This window comes from Gavialis gangeticus, unplaced genomic scaffold, assembly GCF_001723915.1.
Source record: "Gavialis gangeticus isolate Ggan-Ray unplaced genomic scaffold, GavGan_comp1, whole genome shotgun sequence".
NCBI lineage: Eukaryota > Metazoa > Chordata > Crocodylia > Gavialidae > Gavialis > Gavialis gangeticus.
In genome coordinates this window covers 50,157,225-50,181,650 of record NW_017729027.1, presented here as the reverse complement: position 1 = coordinate 50,181,650, position 24,426 = coordinate 50,157,225, and the positions used below count along the sequence as shown (strand labels likewise).

Genomic DNA, 24,426 nt, shown 5'->3' with positions numbered 1-24,426 from the left:
TGCAGGGATGTGGTAGCCCCTGTGGGAGCCATTTGGCTCCTGTTGAGGGGGGGGCTGTAGCCCCTGTGGTGGGGCCTGTAACCCCTGATGGCAGGCTTACCCCTGTGGGGGGGCTGTAGCCCCTGGTGAGGGGGCCATAATCCCTGATGGGGCCTGTAGTCCCTGTGGGGAGGATGTTACCCCCACTGAGAGGCTGTAGCCCCTGTGGGAGGGGGGGCTGTTATCCCTGGTATAGGGCTGTAGCCCCTGTGGGGGGCAGCAAAACATACAGGTATTCAGAATTCATTTTATGATGATAGAGACACTGGTAGGTATCTACATTTCTTTAACACTGTAGATATATCAATAAAACATGCCCAGCTGCTCGCTGTCTCTCTATACAAGTGGTCTTTTGTTTTAATCATGGAGGAACATAGATTTGGGGGTATTTTAAAGAGTGACTTTGGGATTTTGTTTATCAGGGATTTTTCAGTTTTCCAATACTGAACACCAGAATTCCTGCTAGGGAGGGCAGTGGCAGGACCCTGCCTGCTCAGAGCTGGCACCTTGGACCCAGTTGGAGGTGGCTGACCTTCTGGCCAATTGGTGCCAGGAGGACATGCTTTGACAGTTCAAAGGAGGCTACCATACTGGGAACATTTTCTGGGCAGCTATCACCCAGATGGCCAGGCAGGGGCACACATGGCAGTAGTGCCACACAAAGGCAAACCCCTCAGCCACAGCCCACAGGCAACTAGCCCAGAGGGGCATATGCCTCTACTGCCTGTGCAGTCCCCATCCAGGTCTGGCAGGTGTGCAGCAGGTCACAGCCAGGCAGCAGCCTCCACTGCCAGACTGCTACAGTGGGTAAAGGGTGCAGGGGACTCTCAGGTCTGCTTCAGTCATCCAGCTGGCACAAGGGATAGTGTCCCCAGGTACCAATCGGCTGGGTCCCAGAAGCTCCTGAGAGTGAGCAGCCCTGAGCTACATGCCAAGGTAGCTTTTTATACTGCTGGGGACAGCACAGGTGCTGGCCCTGGGATCTAGCTCCCCCTGGCTGCAGATCTGGGAGGAGCCAGTCAGGGTTATTTTGCCCCAAGTGGCACAATTTGCTCCACAACAAAGTGTATGTCTGAGCATGTGCACTGAGGCAAAACACCCCAGCTCAAATTTGCACGGCTTCTATTTGAGCTGCTGCAAGTACACATGCTTGCATATAGGCCTAAAATTAGCAACAAAAAACCAGCACAAACTCTAAACTGTCATTTTTACTTGGTATAGGAAAAAGATACATCTCTGCATCATTACATTATGAAAAATAAATATTCAGTTCTTGTTTTTATGAAACTTAAGTGGGCATAGACTGTAGTCGGTGATATGTAAAGTAGGTTGTCCTTATCTTTCATTTTTCCCTCCAACACCTCAATTTGTCTAAATTGGCTGCTGGACTAATATTGGGGGCATAACTAGGTTGAAAAAAAAGAGGGGTTTTAAAAGGTTTTTAAAATAATAAAATGTTGTAAATTTAAACTGTACTGACAGAACTCTGTTTACTGATAACAAAAACAAAGGGTGCTTCTATTATCGGTATGCTAGTGATTATAATAATTATGATGAGAACTCTGTTATAATAAACCTATGCCCAGACCTAGGCATTCCTTAGAACAAGACATAGATTTAACAATTAGAGATGAAAGCACACAGACAGGCAGACAATGACATTTTCTCTAATTTCTCCTTTTTAGAAATTCCTTTGGTTTGGTTCCTATCTGTCTGCAATCCAGAATTACAAACACTGAGAGGCTATTACCTGAGTACAATTCAGTCTAATTAAATTTACAGTTCTTATGGGCATATGATGTCAACTTCATATTTAGACAGAACATGTTCTTTTGGGAATACCCAAATCAGTACTTGTGGTCTTGTTTGTTCTTTGAAGTAGTAAGAGGAAAATGCATCCCTTCATTTATGGAAAACTTTAAATCCTTGGCTAATGAGGAAAAAATGATTTGGCTTCTAAGAACTGGGACCCTGTCCTATACTCTCTAGGTACATTTGTGTTATTTGTACAAAGAAGAAGGGCTGTTTCTTTTTATCTACTTTTGTAGCATTATATTCTATGTTCTGTTGAAAGTTTTTGCAAACTGGCAGAATGGATAATCTTATATTATGGATTTAGCAAAAACGATAAATTATTCATCAAAAATATTATTATTATATAATATATACATGTTATTGCTCATTTTATTGTATTGCTTTAGCAAAAGATAAAAATAAACTACTACTACTAAAGAGATTTATGAGAGAATAAAACAGGATTTTCTAATCATGAAAGAAAAATCTGTATTTATGCACAAACTTTAGAATACTGCTTATCAGAAGAACTGTTTTCTGTTTGTAATATACATGGTGATGATCCAATTAGGGATTGTGGAAACAGACTAATCCTTTCCCCACACAATTGAAGCTATATTATTCCATGTATCTGCATTTCTGAATCCTCAACAACCTTATATGTCTAAAGATAAGCTTATATTCAAGAGCATTCAGTTATTTTCAATGCTTCGCTGTCTCTTCAATTGTCTACTGTAATAGTATCATTTTTATCAAACTTTATTTCCATGCTCTCAGTTTTTTTCTCTCAACATTATTGAATGGAAGCTTTCAAACTTATCTTCAACAATTATAAAGTCACTTGGTATACATCCAGTCTTTTAGCAATAGCTATGGCGTTATGGAAGCTGCCATATTTTCAAAAGTCCGAGCGATTTCTTCTTCTTAGTGCACTGCTGTCCTTCGCAGATGAAGACGAAAGCATGCAGCGGGGAGGGGGGAGGGGGGAAAGAAAAAACGGGAAAGAAACAGGGAGGGAGAAAAGAGGAAAAAAAGGAGAAAAGAAAGAGGGGAAAGAGAAAGGAGGGAGCTAGAGGCTAGGTCACATGGGTACATAGGTGACCTATAAGGCCGATCTTTGCCTTGAACAATCTACTGCATCAGGGACAGGAAAGTGATGAGGACTGGGTATGAGAGGTTTTAGTTTTCCTGGCTACGTTTTTTTTTTTTTATGAAATTAAAAATGAACTGTCCAATATCCAGAATGCACCAAATTTAAACTGAATTTCCCAGTACTGTTTCAGAACTAAATTTGTTGTAGATTGTTTACTGTATTTAATTAACTAGTAATCAATGTCAGTCATAGACCATATAAAGGCACAATATTATAGAAATTACCACGGGAACTCCAAAAAGCACATGCCTGAACTGGCCTTCTATTTCCTAAGCTTCTGATTCAGGACAACACTTATGTACGTATTTTAGTCCCATTTCCTTCAATGAGACTAAAGCATTTGTTTAAATGCTGATCAGAATAGGACCAGTTTCCTAAATAAAGACTAAGAGAAAAGTTCTCACAGAAGGCAGGCCTGCTTCCTAATGAAGACACTTTATGCTTGTAGGACAACTCAAATCCTAAGGATTCCTTCTGCCTATTTCAGGGGGGTTTTTTTTGTTTTTTTGTTTTTTTTTTTTATCTGACTGCTGCATGCTTGTGAACAATTTCAGAGAATGGCAGGAAGAAAGGAGAAAAGATGTAGACAAAGACAGGTGATGACACTGGAATAATGGGAGAATTAAAGCACAGAGCAAGAGCAGGCAGCCTGGGATAGCAGAACCAACAATATGGGCCTGTCTACACAAGATTTTTCCTGTGCAGTTAACTAATTAGCTACCCAGTAAACATCTCAGCATCTACACCTGCAACTCTATGAGGCTGGAGTAAGCTAATTTATAGCAGAACAGTACTTATAAATACAAGTACTATCCTGCTGCAGAGTAAAAGTCTCCACAGCAGCATGTGTGTAGGTGCTGCCTGGAGCACAACGGTGCTTCAGTGCAGGCAGGACCTGACTGCCAACTAGCCTTGTACTGAAGTTCCCTTGCTCCAGCCAGTCACTCCACAGCACACTGAGCCAGGGAGACCAGCCCTGGGCTCACAGGCTGACCCGGACTCCATGTGCTGCACCTGAATGAACTGCAGAGCTTATTGCTCTGGAATTAACTGCTCCTTGGCGCACTTTCAAATGGCGTGCCCAGGAGCAATCAACTCAGGAGCAATAAGCTCCAGTTTATTCAGGCATTGTAATTGCACCCCACAGGTCATCAGGGGGCAAGGAACTAATGGGTTACTGGAGGTCCCAAAGGACTTAATAGCAACTTGAGGGATACAGGAATCAGGAATCAGTATTGAGGTGAAGACAGACAATATTTGATATGAGAATTATAGACTAGGGAAACCAAATCACTGTGAAGCTGCAGAACTTTCAGAAGAGTTAGGAGCTTCTAAGCTCCACTCTTCAAAGTAGGAGGGTCCTGTTGTAAGAGCATGCAGGTCAATGTGTGAGGTTGAGTCCTCAGGTAGAATCTCTAGAGGTCTAGTTGTGTGTTGTGTGGTTCCCTTGGAAGTCTAGTGTTCCAGACTAATCCCTATTTCTCTTATTCTTCATGTCCATGTGTTAAAGATATGAAGTTTCCTTTCCAATACACCACAAGTCAAACTAAGCCTTGTCACCAAACCACAAACCAGGATTGTCAAGGAGACTTTCAGATTTGATTTGCAAAACCAAATGAGACAACTGACAACTGACACCCAGGAAAAACCCAAGCTGCTTAATGGGTACTATGCATGGTTTTTTCACCATCCTAGCATGATGCAGGATGGCTAGGGTGAAGGCAAATTTATACCCAGCATTGGTGTAGACCTTGTAAAGGAACACCTTGAGAGGCTGAACACCTTCTAGTCAGCTGGTCCTGACAGATTAATCCCCAGAGTACTTAAGGAGTTGGCAGGCATCATAGCCTAGACACTGGCAAGGATATCTGAGAACTTGTGGCACTCAGGTGAAGTACCCAAAGATTTGAAGAAAGTCAATGTGGTGCCTATCCTCAAGAAGGGGAACTACAGGCCAATCAGCTAGACCTCAATCTCTGGAAAGATTCTAGAAAAAAAGTGATCAAAGAGACCATACCAGACAAGCCGGCTGATGGCAACATCCTGAGGGACAGCCAGCACAGGTTTGTTGCGAGTAGGTCTTGTCTGCCCAATCTCATCTCCTTCTACGACAAAAGTCAGATATCACTTGGACAAGGGAGAAGAGATTGAGGTCATATAACCGGACCTTAAAAAAAGCCTTTGATTTGGGGTCCCATGATCTCCTTATGGAAAAATTGGCCAACTGCGGTCTCAGCTAAATCACAGTCTGATGTCTGGGGAATTGGCTCCGTGGTCGGGCCCAGAGAGTGGTAGTCAATGGAAGTGAATCATCATGGCACTCTGCGACTGGTGGTGTCCCCCAAGGCTCCATCCGTGGACCTGTTCTCTTTAACATCTTTCTTAATTATGTGGACGCTGGTGTCAGAAGTGGACCGGCCACGTTCACTGATGACACTAAACTTTGGGGTAGAACTTCCACACCTGAGGACAGGCTGGTGATCCAGGCTGACTTGGATAGGCTTAGTAAGTGGGCAGATATAATCCTGATGTCATTCAATACAGAAAAATGCAAGGTACTCCACCTTGTGGTGGTGGGGGGGGGAACCCTGCAGCATGTTTATACGCTCAGTAGTGCTACGCTCACTAGCACCATGGCCAAAAGGGACTTGGGAGGTCATGACTGACCACAAGATGAACATAAGCCACCAGTGTGATGTCGCAGCTGGTAAAGCAAACAAAGCTTTGGTTTGCATCCATAGATGCTTTAAGTAAATCTCGGAATGTCATCCTCCCGCTGTACTTGGCCTTGGTGATGCTGCAGCTGGAGTAGTGCATCCAATTCTGGGCTCCACAATTCAAGAAGGATGTAGAGAAGCTTAAGAGAGTCTAGGAGGAGAGCCACATGCATGATCAGAGGGCAAGAGAACAGGCCTTATGAAGAGAAGCTAAGAGCCATGGGACTCATCAGCCTGGAAAAGTGCAGGCCAGGGTGATGTGGTGGCAGCCTATAAGTATTAAGGAGTATGCATCAGGATCTGGGGGAACACTTGTTCATCAGAGCACCTCAAGGGATGATAAGGTCCAATGGTCACAAACCCCTCCAAGACCATTTTAGGCTGGACATAAGGAAATACTTTGTTCTGGTCCAAGCCCCCAAGGTCTGGAAGTACCTACTCTGGACTCTTTCAAGAAATGTTTAGACATTTATCTTGCTGGGATCCTGTGACCCCAGCTGACTTCCTGCCCCTGGGGTTGGGGGCTGGACTCAATGATCTTCTGAGGTCCCTTCCAGCCCTAATGTCTATGAAAAATTAATTATAAAAGGATAGACAATCTAGCAGAGTTTTGAGGTAGCCCGGGTGCTTCCTTATTTGCTTCTGAAACCGAATTAGTAATTATTCTGACATGACAGAAATTAATAACAGAAGCACTGAGGAACACTATTCACAACCAAGATCCAGGTTTTGAAGGGTGGTTTAAGAAGGATAGGAATAAGGGTTAAAGTAGTGGGACAGCATTGTGTATTGATCAAATGGCAATTTGTAATGAAAATAAATACCATAGCATATAGGCAAGACAGCATCTGTTTGGCTAACAATCATGGAAGGAACAGAATTCTAGGAACAGGCCTTAGGCCCTGTATTTTTCTCCTAGAACAGGGGTGTATAGAACTTGGAAATAAAAAAGGTCTTTAAAAAGATGGGATAATTTAGTAATCAGAAATTATATACTTGTCAGGTACTTTAACTTCCCATATATGGATTATATAACAAAGGCTACCAATAATGATAAAGGACAAATACTTTTGTCAATGAACTCTAAGTGATCTCATACAAATGGTCATTAATCCAAAGAGAGGATCTACTTGTAATATAAGGAAGTAATTGATTGGTAGGAAAAGACATTTTTTCAGAAAATGAAGGAATACACAGGCAAAGAAATTAATTGAATTAGAAGTCAGCAAAGGAAATTTACAAACAAAACTAAATAGAGCAAATAATGATAAAAAAAAATCCAGGAAAAGTTTCGCTAATCATATAAACAACAACAGGAAGAAGAAAAGTAAAGGAGTGTGTGAACCAACCATACACTGAAGATGGAGTGAAAGGTCAAGAATAATCTAAATATGGCCTAAGTACTTAATGAATATTTTAGCTTAGTCCAATGAAGATAAAGATGTAAATAAGGATAACATCAGAACAAATATAGGGTAATAGATATTATCATAGAAATAACAGAGAAGGGACCTCCAGAGGTCATCTAGTTTAACCCCATGCCTAAGGCAGGAGCATCCTTATTCAAACCATCCTACATAATCCATAATCTAAACTCTTCATAAAACTACCATCAACCCTAACACAACACAACACTCTAAACTGCCACAGGTAAAGCAGGGCAACCTCAGCAGCTACATTCCTGCTTCTATAAAAGGTTTTTAATATACGCTCAAGAGATCGTGGGCAGAGGGCCAGACCCTCTGCTACAGAGAAGGACAAAACACTTCACAGGGGGTGCATCTACACAAGATGCTACCTGACTGAAGTATGCTATGGCAACACAGAATTGGTAGGCATGAGCCATGATGCCAATGCTACTGTGCAGTAGCAACAAGCTACTGTGCAGTAGGGTCAGAAATGACCCATGCACCACTGGGACTGCATAGTAACAGTGGTTACTGCACAGTCATTTAGTACTTACCTTAGCAACTACTAAATGACGGGGAGGTAATAACTGCACTGTCGAGGGCATGTGTAGACTGCACCAATCTGACCGAGGGGTAAAATTCCTTCCTGACCCCAAATATGGCAATCAGTCTGACTGAGTGGAGGGGCAAGACCCTCTAGCCAGAAACCTCCGACTTTGGTCCCAGCAGGAGCCCTGGCATGCCCCAGTCAAAATCCCCAGCCTTGGTTGCAGCCAAGGCCCAATGCCTCACAGGAAGGCTTAAAAAAACCCTGACGTAGCAGAAAGGAGGGAGAGGGCAACCAGCAAAGCCTAGGAGCATGGGAAATACACCTAGCTCCTAGCTAGACCTATATCATCTCTGACTAGTGGCTGCTCAATGTCTTCTTGGATACCTGTAGTGATTGAGAGCCCACAATTTCCCCAGGCAGTCTGCCTCACTATTCTAACAGTGAAGAAGAATTTCTGGATATTCAACCTAAACCCAAGAAACATTTAGCTGATTCACTGTAACAAAAAATCAGGGGCCTGGATAATCTCAAAATACTGAAAGAACTGCCATATTAAACAACTCTTAAAACATGGATCATTTGGGGATAGTGCACTATGACTGGAAAAGAGCAAATATACTGCTTATATTAAAAATAAAAAGGAAAGGAGTATCTCAAACAAGCACAAGCCTGTTGGTTTAACTTCAGTATTACAGCAGATGTCACAAAGATAGTGAAGAAAAGAACAATCAAAGATGTGGAGGTGAACATAAAATGGGACAAAATACAACCTGGTTTTATCCAAGAAATTGTTTAGGACTGGTCTAATCCCCTATCATAGAAGGATAACTAACTAATCCTCAGGCTACCTACAAGCCATCTGTAGAAAACCAGGAAGGAATCCTCCACTGTCCTCCATAAATAAATGGATTATTTGGCTTTTCTCCCCTTCCCTTGACAGGACATTTGCCAGAGGCAGAGACTGGGTCTCACTGCTGTCCCTAATGTATCGTCATTTTCCTATAAAAATAACATATTAAATTAGTTATGTAGTTAATAGTGAACTAACCTAAATTAACCTTACCTATTCCCTGACATTACAGTGGAAAGGTCATGGCTATTCCCTTCTCTCCTCTGCTCTCTATCTGTGGCCCACTTTAGGGGTTTTTCCTCACTGTGGTTGAAAGAGCTCAGGGTGGATAATCTCACCGACTCTTTAGAAAAATGATGGTCCACAAATACAGGGGACTGGACTTGATGGCATAGCAGGTCCTCTTCAACCCTATATTCCTAATAAGAACAACACTTTAATTCCCTTGGGACTAGAGATGCTTCTCTGCATTTGGAAAGATAGGGAAAGAATCCCTGCTATTTTAGACTGGCAAATGGCAGATGGCCAATGATAGTTTGTATGGCTGGACCCAGTCGTTACCCAGCTAATGAACCAGCTGACCACTGTCTGGGCCTCCTGATTGGCTGCTGGGGAGACCAGCATTCCCATTTAGTTCTACCTGTGGCAGCAGGTCACAGACCAGTATACAGTTGTTTTGAAGGTCTGCTCCAGTAAGCCTCTTTGATCCTGTACTCCTGCTTCTCTGACACTGCTCCGCAACGCTCCTGGACTCTGGCTTTGGATATTCCTCTTGGACTTGATAACTTGGTCTTTGACTCTTTGTTCACCCCGATTCTGATTCTTGGTATATTCTGAACATTTGCACACCCTGACTTAGCTTTGGCTCCCACTACATTCTGGGACTGGCCTCTGACTTAGACTTAGCCTGTGATTTCACTCTTACCCTGCCTAACCAGTAGTCAAAACTGCCCTTGACTCAATCCTTACAGTGTTCTCCCCTTGGTAAATAACTAAACACTTTGGCTGCATCCACAGGAGCATGGATGTTTGTTTCCCCAGGGACAAGGAGCAGCAACACACCTTGTGCCACTGCTACTTGTCCCGGGGAACACCTGTGCCACAAGTGCTGTGATGTCTAGCAGATTACCCTGGGTGGGGTGAGGAAAGCTGGGGCCAGCAGCCTTGCTGGCCCCAGCAGCTTCACCTGCAGTCTTGGGGGCCGGGGAAGCTGCAGCTGTAGTGTTTCTGCATCTGGAATTCCGCCAGCGACAGGAGTGTGGCTCTGGCTGGCCAGGAATTGGTTTGGGGCAGCCTGTACTGCCACCACATGTGCTGCCCCACATTTTTTCCTCATGGAATTTTGACTCCAGGATCTCCCCAGGTCAAAAAACTTCCCTGTGCTGCCAGGCAGCATCATGGAGAATGCCTGAATGATGGGTCTACAGCGCCACATACTGCACAGCTGCACTCATTTAGACATAGCCATTGAGTGCATGCAAAAAGGAAAATCTGTGTCAGGAAAGGGAATAAAATCATGAAGTTGGCCAAAGGCTTCCCCTAGATATTACACACTGATTGCACTGAATTCCCCATCTAAAACACAAGGAGCAACTGTGTATGTTTCTGTATCATTCCTCTTCAATGTAATTGTAACCAGTTATCGTGGTAGCTGGCCAAGATTTCATAGATTTTATAGACATTAGGGTCTGGAAGGGACCTCGTGAGATTATTGAGTCCAGCCCCATAGGCAGGAAGTCAGCTGGGGTCAAATGAACCCAGCAAGATAAACATCCAAATATCTTTTAAATGAGTCCAGAGTAGGTGCTTGCACCACCTCAGGGGGGAGTCTGTTTCAGACCCTGCTCACACAGACTATAAAGATTTTTCTTATGTCCAGTCCAAGTTGGCCTTCCAGGACTTTGTTGCTGTTAAACTTTGTTATCCCTTGGGGATCCCTGGTGAACAGCTGTTCTCCCAGGTGCTGATGTACTTATATACTTGTAGGCTGCCAATAAATCCCCCCTGAGCCTTCTCTTCTTCAGACTGAAGAGTCCCATGTTCCTCAGCCCCTCCTCATAAGGCTTGCCCTCTTGGCCTTTGATCACATGGGTGGCTCTCCTTTTGGACTCTCTCTGTAGTCTTTGGGTTTAACCCCAGAGCCAGTTCCCCAGCCATCGGACTGGGAGATGGTCAAGGCTGCAGCTCCCCAGCTTCATCATGAGGACATTATGGGAGATTAAGTCAAAGCTTTCTTGAAATCTAGTTATATGACATCAACCTCATCTCCCTTGTCCAGGCAATGCATTACCTGGTCATAGGAGGAGACAAGGCTGGTCAGGAAAGACCTGCCAATAACAAAGCCATGTTGGCTGGCACTCAGAGGGTTGCCTTCCATTAGCTTGTTGCTGATGGATTCCATGATGATTTTCTTCAAGATCTTTCCAGGGATGGATGTCAGACTAATTGGCCTGTAATTCCCTGGATCTTCCTTCCTTCCTTCAAGATTGGAACCACAAAGACTGGGAAGATGCATTTCCTTAGGGAGAAATGGCATAAAGGCTTGTAAGGTGGCTATTGCTGCCAGGATAGTGGTGGTTCTCCCAGTAGAAATCTGACACCTGTATGTGGTCTCAAACTGATCTATGGAATATACAAGGAAAAACCCATCAGCTTTGAGATACTCCAGACATTACATTGACTCCCCACTCTCCTAAATGAGTGTTACTTAGTACTTCCTTACCCAGTATGTACATACGTACTTACTTAGTATGTACTTACCCAGATTTGGTCCAGTAGCTTTGCTATACACAAAATAAGTCTAAGTATCCTTATCCAATAATTATCCGGAATTATTAGACAATATAGGGTGTGATGATATTTTTTGCAAGTTAACCCAGTAAATATTTTTCTTATCAATTTTCTAGTCTCTGATGTGTAATATTCAGGGATAGTAGAAAAATGTTTTCATATTTATCATTATGACATCTAAGCTCTGACAAGTACATGGTAAGAATTACACAAAAAATGTGCTTTGTAGTTAAAAACAAAAATTAACTCAGTGTTTTATAGTTTTCCCATAAGTAAAACCATGAAGTATCTCTTCTTGATTGAAATGGTGAACTTTTTGCAGAGATAAGATTTTGTTTTTCCCCCCAGTGAGAAGTTTCCAATTTAATTATGATAAGATAGACTCTTGCCATCTCAGTGTTACAAAACAATACAAAAAAAAATCTTTAAATATGAGTAAAGCAAAGGCCCAATCAAATTCTTGGCCAGTACAATACTAAGTAGTCTTTATGATCTATTCATAAAAAACTACATCTGCTTTTTTTATACAATTCCTCAGAACACAGGACGGAGTGGCTTTGCCCTTTTCTTGAATACTTTTCAATAATATTATCAGAATGAGTGTTTCAAATAAAATTAAGTGCATTGTTCTCCATGCTATCACTTTATTCTGTATTCTTAAAATTCTTCAAAATCTGAAAAGAAAAACCATATAGATGGTGAGTTTCTCAAAAATGTACCAATAGGCTTCAACAGAAAAAGGGACATACATACATTTTTCACCATTTAAGCTTTAATTCTCATCTATCCAGTTGAAAGCAATCTCTGGTTTCTCTTGAGAAACTTTACTAAACTCAAAAGCTAGGGACAGAAGTTACACATAAACTGGTTTAAATGATCAGAAATTGGTTTAAACCTCTAACAGAACGTAAGTTCTATGAACATAAACCAGTTTCAACATGGCTGAGATAAACCTGGTTGAATATAGTATCAGACTTAAATGACTGAGCTCAAACAGGTTTATGCAACTTCTGTCCCAGACCCCTTCCTGGTTTAACTCAAACCAGAGACCCCCAGCATCCCAGCATGCTCTGCAGTCCTGGACTTGGCTGTGCTCTCTGCTCTAGCAGAGTAGGGCTGGCCCACCCCTCTGCTCCCTAGCTGGAGCAGATGCAGGCAGGGGCAGGGGCATGGCCAGATGCCAGCCTCCCCAAGGTGAAGGGGGAAGGGAAGAGGTTTATTCCCCCCTCCCTCCCCTGTCCCACCAGCATGGACCCCAGTGGAGTCTGTCAGGAAGGGACACAGCAGCCCCTGTCAGGCATTTCTCCACTCACTGCTCCAGTGGTGAGAGGGTGGCCAGCCCTGGCAGTAACCTCAAGTTAACAGTCCAGGGTGGGGGTTTAATTCCTGCCCCCTTGCCCCACTGGCTCAGACCCAGCCTGGGGTTCACCTAGCATTCCCTCCTTGACACTGCAGCAGCAGGGCTAGGACCGTGGCCAGACACCAGCCAGCACGCCCCCTGAAGCAGAGGGGACAGGAAGGGGGTTTATTCCCACTTCCACGTCCTCAGGACCACAGCCGGAGACTACCAGCCCTGACCACCTCTGCCACCATCAATTACTCCCTATGTGGGGTGAGCAGCAGAATAAGCTCTTTCCCTGTCCCCTTCACTAGATGGGTGAGGGAGGGGGAAAATAATTCCCCTCCCTGCCCCTCGACTAAGGGGGTCATGCCAGCAGGCCTCTGGCCATGCTCACACCCTTGCTGCTGAAGTGGCGAGGGGACAGGGACTGTGATGGGGGAAGCAGTCCCTCTCATGGTTTCCTGGGGAGTGCAAGCCTCTTCCCGGTGGGGCTGGCAGGGGAAGAGGCTGTGTTGTGGGGCAGGCAGAGCTGCCACAGACTGTGTAGAGTGAGTGCAGGCACTAGGGAGGGCTTGGGGGTCTATGGCCACCACTCCAAGCCCAGGTGCCACTGCTCACCCTGCACAGTCTGCGGCATCTCTGCCTCCCAGCTCCTGGTCACAGAGCACATCCCCACCCCCCCCACCAGGAAGAGGCTTATGCTTCTGGGAAACCAAAAGAAGGGCTGCTGCTCCCATCAAAGCTGCTACCCTATTGCTGCTCTAGTGGCAGAGGCTGGCTGGCATGACTTGCTTAGGCAAGGGGCAGGAAGTGGGATTAATTCCCCCCTCCTTCCAGCATCTGGTGAAGAAGACATGAAAGGAGCTTATCTTGATGCTCACCCTGTCCAGGGAGCAATCAGCAGTGGTCAGGGCTGGCAGACCCTGGCTGCAGTTTCCCAGGCACAGAGGAAGTGGAGGGAGGAATAAACCCCCCTCCTGCCCCTTTTGCCTCAAGAGGCCATGCTGGCCAATGTCTGGCTGCACCCCACCCCTGCCACTGCAGCAGTGAAGGGGGAAACACCAGGTAGACCTGGCTCAGGCCTGTTGGTGGGACAGGGAAGGGGAAATTAAACCCTCTTCCTGGTCAGTTCACTTGAGGCTACTGCTGGGGCTTGCCATGCCTCCCCCCAAAACACAACTTCCCTGCAGCCAAGGGCTACTCTAGTGTCCCCCAGTGCCTTATCTGAACCACTGCAGGCATGTACCTGCATTTCCTGAATGTCTATTCACTTGCAAATTGGTTCAGTCCAGTCAGGTTAGAATAACCTGCAAAGATTGAATCAATTCAGGATCTGGTTTTCTGAAAGTCTGTCCCTAGCCAAAAGAAACAATCTTTTATTTCTTCAGATAGCTCTTACCTACATTTGCTAACTATAAAGCGTTTCTTGCAGATCTCCAATGCTCGATTTATAGTTAGAAGTGAAATTCTGTTTATTTGGACTACAAATACCAGAAACCCCCAGGGGTTAAGGGGGGGCCAAAGGAAAAAGGAATAAGAAGCTTGAGGCTGGAGTAAGGGGAAGAGAGCATCCTGCATGTGGAACCTGGTCAGCCCAACACAGAGGAGTGCACAGTGGCTCGAGCTGAAGATCTCACTGGCTTGGTCAGCCAGGACTGTGGACTGAAGGAGCTGGACTCAGACTTAGGGACAGCTGCAGGCTGCTGTTTCAGTGCTCTAGGAATTAAAGGATTGCCTGGGGACACCTCCAGAGGTGTGGGGGGAAAATTAAGGTGCTGAGTATAAGTTATCATAATGTTGATGTCTCTTTACCTTTTACCTGTTCCCTCTTTTTGGCCTGTTGGCTTGTGACCCAAACCCCTATGATTTTCTACATAAAAGTTGGATTCCCCCCCGCCCTTTACTTTTTGTGCCAGTTTCTGGGGTTGGCACAGTTACTTTTATAACCACTGCTCCTGGGCTGTAAGGGCTTAAGCAGAGAGGGATGGGGCCACTCTAAACCCAGAAAACCCACACTCAGAGAGCTGAATTGAGCTACCCACCCCCCAAACTGCTTGGAGGGCTAGCAGAAAGGGAAGTAGAAGAGCAGAGCTGCAACATGAGGGCCATTTTGCCCAGAGCCAGCACAGTTAGAGCATGGGAGAGGCCTTGCTCCCTGCTATACTCCCAGAACCATTGAAAGAGGCCCCAGGGAGATTGTGGAGGAGCCTGATCTGAGAGCAGCTGCAGAAGGATCGACTTCCCCACACAGGAGACCCCAGTAGAGAGAGGAATCTATTGGTGCTACAGAGTCAGCATGTGTACATGTGTACCTGACTGCACAGTTAATGTGCAATTATTTGTATTTGCTAAAGTACTAAATGACTGTGTACTTTAGCAAGTATTAAATAACTGCACAGTAACAGTTGGTACTGCACAGTCCCAGCACTGCACGGGTCATTTCTGACCCTTCTGCACAGTAGCAAAAATCTACTTTTATCCTGTACTTATGGTTTTCTGGGTCACAGTTGTGCCCACCAATGCTACTCCACTGTAGCGATGAAATACATTGCCATAGCTTGTCACTACAGTGGCACAACATCTTGTGTAGATGTGCCTAGCGATTCATACTTAAAAGGCTGCAGAAGGTAGTAAAGTCAGAGTGATTGTGAAGTGGTGAAAGCCCTCGTGCCATCTGGAAGAAGCTGGGTGGTGCACAAGGTGGAGATTCTCATCCCACAGGGTCCTTGTGCGACTGTTGGAGTTGGTGTTTTAAGTTGCACCTTTGAAAGGGGTAATTTTGTCATCAGATTTCCATGCAGGGTTCCATGGGTTATCTTACAGATGTATTTTAATGCCTATGGCTTTAAATAAATCCAACTTGTTTGTACCCTCTTGTTAAACCTTGATACTGTTGGGGACACTGAATCACCTCTGCCACACCCCTTTGCAGGAGGGTTACACTTTTTATAATCTTCCCATTCCTGTCCCAGCTCTAATACATTATTCTTTATCGCCAAAAGCCAAGCTAAAATAGCTGGGTACAGACTAAGGCTGATTAATGTTTGTTAAATACAAAATTCATTGTTCACTGGTACCAATATTTATACTTTGGTAACCCCTATGAGCACTCTTTCCAAATCAGGGTTCATTTTGTTAGGTGCTGTACACACATCTCTTCCCTGAGAGCTTGCCATTTATAAAAGGCCGCATTATGTCTAAACATAATATCAATTCATACTTTAACTTCAGAGCAGTATTCCCAGTTTCTCAACAGGATACTATATCTTTGGCTCTACATCTCAAAAGTCTAATTATTCAAACATATTCTCTATTTTTAAGTACAGTCAAGGCTTAGTCCTGTAAACTGTTGGATCCATTCTCATACTATCAGAGTGAAGTCTCTAGCCCTGTAGGACCTATCTTTTAAATATAGGTACCTAAACTGCCAATAAAGATGGTTCATCAAACCTCCATGCCTGAATCTGCACTACTGAAGGAAACAGGATTACTTGTAATGGTTTGTATTAATGTAGTACCTAAGTCATGAACCAAGGCCCTAGTGTGTTAGCAGTTGTACACAAGCATGCACTGCATTCAGATTATATAAAACAGGCAGTGCAACATATTTCAGATCCTGGATACGATGTAACACTATAGGTAGAAAATCTCTCTCAGATCTCTTTCAATGTTTTCAATATATTCAGATTACAGTGTGATTGCACATGAAAATGATCTTTTCAAGTATAGCACAGAGGATTAAGAAATGCATACTGCTCCTATTTGCAACATTGACTCTCAAACAATTAACTTGTTTAGCCTCATGTAGGCATGTGGATTTCTATGAAGTTTTCACAGCTTATAGCCTCATGAACAGTTTATGTGGATGCAACTTTTCATATTATATCAGGAACGGGGATTGTGATGAAACACTTATTTCATGGGACTATAAGCAGTTTTTATGTAATGCAAACTTTGTAGTGGTGTACTGCTTAATCCTTAAGGCAAGTGACAAAACACTTGATAAAAAGATTGTAGGTTTGAGATGACCACATAGAGTCACATGTACATGACATGACTATGTTTTATATACTAGTTTATGGTCTGAAATTCATATTGAACTACAATTTAAGCCAAAAACTGAGGAGACTATAGCAAATGAGGACAGAAATTAAAGTTTGGGGCAGTACATTTGTGCAGCAAATGCATCCATCCTAACACGCAAAACAGCCACAATGAAAAATATACAAAGCAAGGGCTGCATATCTTTGCTGTTGCTGCTCATCCTTTCTTTTTCCCCTGCTGCTGAATTCAGGGAGTAGTGGATGAACAAACAACAGAAGGGCCTGGAGCTGCTTGAAATCAACCTTGGAGCTACCAGCAGAAACTCCACTAACATCCCAGTGAGCTCTGAGAGAGCTCAAAGGGAGGTGCAACCATGCTGCACATTTCATCTGGATCCACACCCCCAGTGAGGAGACTCAACTTTCAAATGCAGACAAACATATAGATAAAGAGAGACTTTGATACAGTATAACTGGAAGACTTCTGAAACTGGCAAACAGATTGATCAAGCCATGTTAGTTTGGGTTTGTCATAGTTGTTATCTTAATCTCATTAATCTAGGTAGAATATTATAAAAAGCAGAAGTGTGGCATCTCACAAAACATGGTCAGCAGGAATATTCGGGTGAGAGAACAGGTACGGGACAGCCACAAGACCCTTGCAAAGGGAATAGTAAAAACTGTTATCTCTTTACCACATACTGTTGTATATGAGTTTCGGTATGTAATAAAGAGTTGTTTCTACATTACAAGGCTCAAGATACTACAATATTGACTAGCTTTGCTACTGCTAAACTGTACCCAGTAGTGACTTGATACACGGAAATCCAGACAGAGTTAAAACAACAAAACCTTTTAAATATGAAAGATACATAACTTACCACTTCTTCATGGGTAGCATTTTCTACATTTATGCCATTAACCTGAAAGTGAATGTAGAACGGAATAATTCAATAAAATTAATAGTAAAAATGTGCATGAAACAAATGTGTGTATAAAATAAATAAACCATATACTGACCTGTATTATTGCATCTCCTATAAATAACATTCCTGTTTGGTCAGCTGCAGGGTTACAAAAGCAGAACATATTATTAATTGAAAGATTTAAAATAATGACATATTCCACTTCAGCAATTGTTTTAGCATGCTGTTTGTAACAGTCATTTGAAATTGCTTCTTTTGTGAAAATGCCAGCAGCATAGCAATCAGTAATCATCCAGTAATGCTAACTAGATTGGTACCAATTTTAAGCAAATTAAGAGAGTTACTTTCCAGGCACAAAGGACTTATTAAATATGGAACACAAATGCCATTTCTCGCTAATGAAGGATTTCATTAAATTATCTGGAAAGTGCGATTCAGATTTTTCATTAGTCTTGCTCAGACAGTAAAATAGGAATCCTAGAAGCTAGTTAGCAACTCTTGCCCCCCCCGAAAAGAAATTTACAGGGACTGCTATAACTAGAGAGGTTGTGTTTAGAATTGAATAGAATTATTTAACATGAAGTTTGAGTTTGCTGTACTCAGGAAACTAAAACAATATATTTCAATCAGAAACATACATATTTTCATACAGCTCATCTTCATACAAATAAAACTATTAACTATACATGTAACATATGCATGCAATGCCAACAGTTACTTTCGTTGTCAAACATCTCATGCAAATAGATGTTCAGTGGGATTTCAGGGAGTTTATCACCTCACAGAAAATGACAAATTATTCACTTACTTGAAACCCCAGTTAAAATGGGTAAGGTCCTGATCCTCAAACATGAGTAATCTTTAATTAAAACACATACATAGATGTTTGCAGAATGAGGACCTAAGTTTTTCAAGAGTTTAAAAAAATGCAGAGATGACTTAATATTTTGAGAGTGTGAGCTGGATGGAAGGGCTTAACAACATGGTATTATCACTGCTCATGCAATAGTGCATTTGAAAACATGGAAAATAAGGCTTTAGTTCTAACACAGTTCAGTTTATGAAGTTGTGAGAGTCAGATTCATCCCTGATATAACTCCAACTACTGTTGGATAAAGTAGGTATTTTATTAATTAAACTTGCTTGACTTTCTTATTAGTATTTGGGCAGTTTTCCACATGTATGTTAGTCATCTTTAAATGGCATACTGTAGATGGGAGTGACCAAGCTGCTGCATGCATGGCACAAGTGCCATGGGCAACTGCTGTGTGTGGCACACAAGTCCCAGCTATGCAGTAAACTGAGGCGTGGAAATGGAGGAAGGGGGACTCGAGCCATCAGGTGTGCAGAGTGGGGCGGGGAAGCAGGGTGCTGCTGCCACAGAAGGTGTCAGGTATGACAACCAACCTCAGGTTAACCCTCTCCTGACCATAAGAACATAAGAATTTTTATTTACTGGGTCTAACCATAGGTCCATCTTGCCCAGTGTCCTGTGTCACACAGGGAGACAGAGTGGATGCCAAAAGGGAGAATGAACTGGGTATGCCTAGGGTTTTTCCCCACTGTTCCCCTCTCACTTGCAGACTCCAGCAGTTAAGGTCTTGGAAATTCTAATTCAGAGGCTGTATCCCAAACTCCCGTGTTCATGAGCTACTGATGCCCCCTTCCTCCAAAAATTTGTCCAATCCTCTTTTGAATCTGGCTAAACTGTCAGCTTCCACAGCATTTGATGGAAATGAGTTCCACACAGTAATTACACGATGGGTGAAAAAGAACTTGCTTTAATTAGTTTTAAACTTACTGCCTACTAGCTTCATTTTGTGACCCCTAGTTCTTGTATTGTGAGAGAGTAAATAATAAATCCCTATTTACTTTCCCTTCATCATTTAGTATTTTGCAAACCCCGCTCAAGCATCTCTTTTCTAAACTGAGTAGGCCTACCCTCTTTAGTCTTTCCTCATATGGAAGCCCCATCCATACTACTCATCATCCTTGTTGTCCTTCTCTGTACCTCCCCTAGTTCTTCTATATCCTTCCTGAGGTGTGGGGAACAGAACTGGGCACGGTATTCAAGGTGTGGGCACACCACAGATTTATAAAGGGGCATAATGGTACTCTCTGTTTTGTTTGCAATTCTCTTCTTAATAATCTCTAATATTTGGTTTGCCTTTTTGATAGCTGCTGAGCACTGAGCCAATGTTTTTAGTGAACTGTTCACAATGACTCCTAGATCTTTTTCCTGTGTGGTAACAGCTAGTGTAGAGCCCATCATAGTGTAGATATAGTTTGTGTTATTTTTCCCTGTGTGCATTACTTTATATTTATCTACACTGAATTTTATCTGCTTTAGTTGCCCATTTGCTCAATTGTGCAAGATCATTTGGTAGCTTCTCACAGTCCAAAACCTTCTGTAGCTACTTACACCCTTTTCCAGATCATTTATGAATATGTTAAGCAGCCCTGGTCCTAACCCAGATTCTTGGGGGACCCCACTGTTTACTTCCTTCCGTCCTAAAAACTGATGATTTCTACTCACTCCTTGCTTTCTATCTTGGAGCCAATTTCTAATTCACGAGCGGACATTCCCTTCAATCCCATGACTACCTAATTTAGTTAAGAGCCTCTGATGGGGGACTGTCAGGGCACAGGGTCCTAGGAGTGGCCGTGATCTCCCCTAGCACCCCCTACCATGCCAAGTTTGCTTCAAAGCACCCTTGTTCTCACCCACCACGTCTTGATCTTGTGTATTCTCCTGGTACCCCGTGTCTTGCTACTGTAATGGGGTTCCAGGCACCCCAGCCTTATGAGCTACGCGTGGCTCCAACCGCCCATGTACCACACCCCAAGCCTCTCTGATGTACCAGACGTTGTTCAGTCTTAGCCGCAGCCCTTGTGTCTCTCTACACTCTCTGGCGCTCTGGCTTTTCCGCAGCCTTGTCTCTCTCCGCGCCCTCTGGCACTCGCCAATCACTGCCCCTTTGGCCAGGGCTTGGGCTTTCCACAGCCTTGGGGCTCAGGTGGCTGTAGCCATGCCTGGCCCCCAACTCTCCTCCTCGGGGTCTCAAACCTCCTGCAAGGCTCAGGTGGCCTCGGCCTTACCTGGCCTCTCGTGCTGCCACTTTCTCTGGGGCTTCTCACACTCAGGTGGGCTCAGGTGGCTGCAGCCATGCCTGGCCCCAACTCTCCACCCCTTATCTGGGGCTGGGGTCCATACCCCCAAATGCTGCACCCTCTCTGGTGCCACGGTCCCCGTGCTACCATGGATCCCCTATGAGGCCTCCTCCAACCCCTAACAGCCTCACCCAAACCACCAGTAAAACAATAAACAGAAGACTCAAGCCCCTTGGCTATAACATAAACCTAAGCCATCTGGCTATAACAACATTCAAGCCACTCCAGGGTTTCTCCAACTCTCACCAGTATTGCATTGTTCAGTCATTCAGGCACCTTCCTTTTCCTCACTCAGGCAGAAGTCCTACCCCCATGGCTGCTGGCAGGGAACTACCTTCCTTCTCTCAGTCTGGAAGTTATATAGGAGCCAGGCCCTGCCCCCTCCAGTCAGCTGACTCCCACCGGTTACCCTGGCAACCCGCAGCTGGGCTCCTTACTTGCTGCTGCACAAGTAGCAGGCCTCTCAGTACCCTGCTACACACCTCCCCTCTTTATACGAGCAGAGCACCACAGTGCTCTGCAACAGGGACCTTTTCAAAAGCTTATATTCCAAATATACTATGTCAACTGGATTCCCCCAATCTGCTGGTTTATTGGCACACTCAAAGAACTCTAGTAGATTGGTGAGGTATGATTCCTCCACAGCAAGTCATATTCATCCATGTGCGGAACAATTCTTTTTCTTATTATTGTTTCTACCAGGTTTCAAGGAACAGAAGTTAGGCTTACTGGCCTTTTCAATTTCCAGTACGCATTTGCTGTGTCTTCAATATGGTGTTCTTAAGTAGTTAACACGTTGCTTGCAAGTTTCTCACCTCCTTAGCCCCACCTCCCCCACCCCCTTTAACTTCTGTATAACCAGCTTTCTTATTTGGGTGTAGTGTTCTGTTTCCATGGAAGCCAAACCCTATTGCATTGTGGCCATTGTTGTTAAATAGCTCAGTTATACCTACCCTTTGCACAAAATCTTGTGCATGACCTTTTCTTTGCCAAGCTCCACACTGCTTTGGCTAGATTGCTACCTGGACCTATATTTAACATGGTTTTGATATTTTTACACTACATTTCTATATACCACAATAGAAATTCACTTTGTGCCCCCAGGCTAGATCCAGTCCACAGGGCTCCTTGCAGGCCAGATCCAGCTGGAAACATGCAACTCCAGCTCCTACCTAGAGACATGGTGATGGTGGCAGTGGCAGTGTAAGTGGCAGCAGCTCCACCTGTGACTTGGGGCATGTGATGATAGGTCCAGCACCTGCTACATTCCCCCACGTAGGAGCTGGAGATGCCACCACCGTGCATCTCTTGCCACAGCCACAGCTGCAACTCCAGCTCTAGTAAGGGGCTGGCAGCTGGAGTGATAGGGCCATGGCAGTGGCAACAGGCAAAGTGACTGAAGGGCAACTAGGGTTCTGTTAGCCCTCATTTTACCTCCTTCTGATGACCACCAGGTCTGCCAGGCCCAAGAGCCCCAGATTCTGCAGCAAGCCACACCCCCAACAATGTCTCCTAACTTCCAGTGGCCTGCCAGTAGCGCAGCAGACCAGACAGAGTAGCTCTGTGCGCCAGATCATACCCATAGGCTACATTTAACACCTCTGTACTATAGCATACTCCAATATCCATTTTGTGGGCAAGGTACCCCTTGGTATAGGTATGATGTTCACATGTATCTGGAATTCAATCTAAATCAAAGATTTCATTTTTTCTTATTTAAGTTCTGGAATTTAATATTTTGAGTCTGGTTCAAATCAACCACAGCTCAAGACTACCTTCCTGCAAAAGTATTCTCCTTGCCGGAGCAGAGTCATATTCCTGCCCCCCCCTCCCCCCCCACCGCTGTCTCCCTGGATTGTTTATATACTTTACATTAGACAGTTAAAAACAAAACAGAAATATTAATGTAAATAGGCAGAACCCAGAGCCCAGGGTACCCCCATCTCAAAGGAGTCCACAAGCACCGGGTTACACTTCAAAAGTGGAGGCTGATTACAACCTGGCCCTTTAGTCCTCATTACTGTGAAAAAAACTTAAATGTGAACTAAATTTTAGAAGGCTTTAGTAATGAGAATGTAATCACTGCTGCCTTTTTTAAATGTTCCCTTTTAGAAATGGCTCAAAAAGTGCATGTATTCATACTCATAGCGTTACCAGTAAATCACCTGCCACTTAAACCTTACCGTTGATTCTAATGTGCAGCACTATTTCTTTAAGTGATTATAGCAACTGTTATACTGTTGACTATTTCAGGAGGTAAGCTGGAGAAACAGATGGAGTAAAGGCTAGAAGAGGAAATAAGGGTTGTTTCAGGGAATGAACATTGGAGGGAAAACCCCCAAAAGAGGGAACAATGGTAGAAAAAGGTATATAGAAGAGCAAAAAAGCAGAAATAGCAGGGGCCAGAAAAATCAGTATTAAAAAAAATCTATAGAGTGACTGTTGATAAAACACGGCAAGAAGCAATAATAAATAATGGTTTAGTTGCTTACTATATAGAGTCTACATTTGCTAATTTTTGTACATTTCAGGAAATTCTAGTACTGAGTTTAGTATATGGTATAAAACATGTATTCTGGTCTATGGACCATAGTGAAAGTGGGAATGGCTCTTCACAGAATAAGTCTGACTGCTCTGAAGCAGAATATAAAGGACATAGTGGTTAGATGCCAAAGCGATAACCAGGATGATTTTGTTTTACATTTTAATGGCCTAATGCAAAGGTAAATGCACAATGGCTGAAGGCTGAAAGTCTGGCAAAATCAGTGTTTTTCCTTATAAAACAGTCACACACACACACACACACACACACACACACATATATATATATATATATATATTGTTTTCACGTCTACCTGCATATATTGTATTATACAGACTCAAACAATTAGAAGGAAAACTGTTTTTCAAGAACCTGGTTTCATTCCTATTACAGTTATGAAAAGACTCTATAATGTTGTCTTGGCTTCTCTGAGGTATACAGGGACAGATCCAGATAAGGACACTAGACACCTAAAGAGGACTTAAGAAGAAAGAGTAATCCAAAAATCCTTACACCAGAACCCACAAAACCCTCTGGATCCTAAATTAATTCAGCACCCAGATTCTAACTTGTAAATATCCTTAGGTGTCTGCGCATAAAAAGAAGCTTCTGAACCTGAGCTGTTAGTTGACTGTTGATCCCTTGAACTCTGCCCCAATCCAGAGCTGGGGAGAAGACGGCCTAAAACCAGGGCTGTCAAACTCATCTGGCCCTACAAGCAAGAGGAGTTGCGCAGAACTAGTCCATGGGGCTGATGAATGGCACAGGGCCAGATCAGGCCCATGGATCCTCTCTCCTTGTCCCCGAATGCAGCACCAGAAGCATTTGTTCCAGCCTGCCCATGATGTAGGAAGCACACAGTGCCAGTTCCAGCTCGTCCAGGGTGGACATTGTGTGCAATGCAGGTCCTGGGCCACCCAGAGCGGGCACTGGATCCAGCATGCAGGTGGGGAAGATCCATGGGCCATATCCATGGGTATATAGGTTTATATACCAGATCTGGCAGACTGGCTGGATCCAGCATATGCAGGGGAGGAGGGAGGATCTTGGACTGTTGGAGCTGGACATATATTGCTCTATAGGCCAATTCCAGCCAGTGG

The 24,426-nt window shown here is 43.8% G+C and overlaps 1 protein-coding gene across 1 annotated transcript in view; it reads right to left on the bottom strand.

The window, feature by feature from the left end:
• Positions 1-24,426, bottom strand: part of SNTG2 (syntrophin gamma 2) — a 432,116-nt gene that overhangs the window by 334,638 nt on the left and 73,052 nt on the right. The window contains exons 4-5 of the mRNA XM_019520636.1: positions 17,708-17,751; positions 17,569-17,610 (exon numbers count right to left, since the gene is read on the bottom strand). Of these exons, the coding sequence (XP_019376181.1) occupies positions 17,569-17,610; positions 17,708-17,751 (86 nt within the window). The remainder of the gene's footprint in view (positions 1-17,568; positions 17,611-17,707; positions 17,752-24,426) is intronic.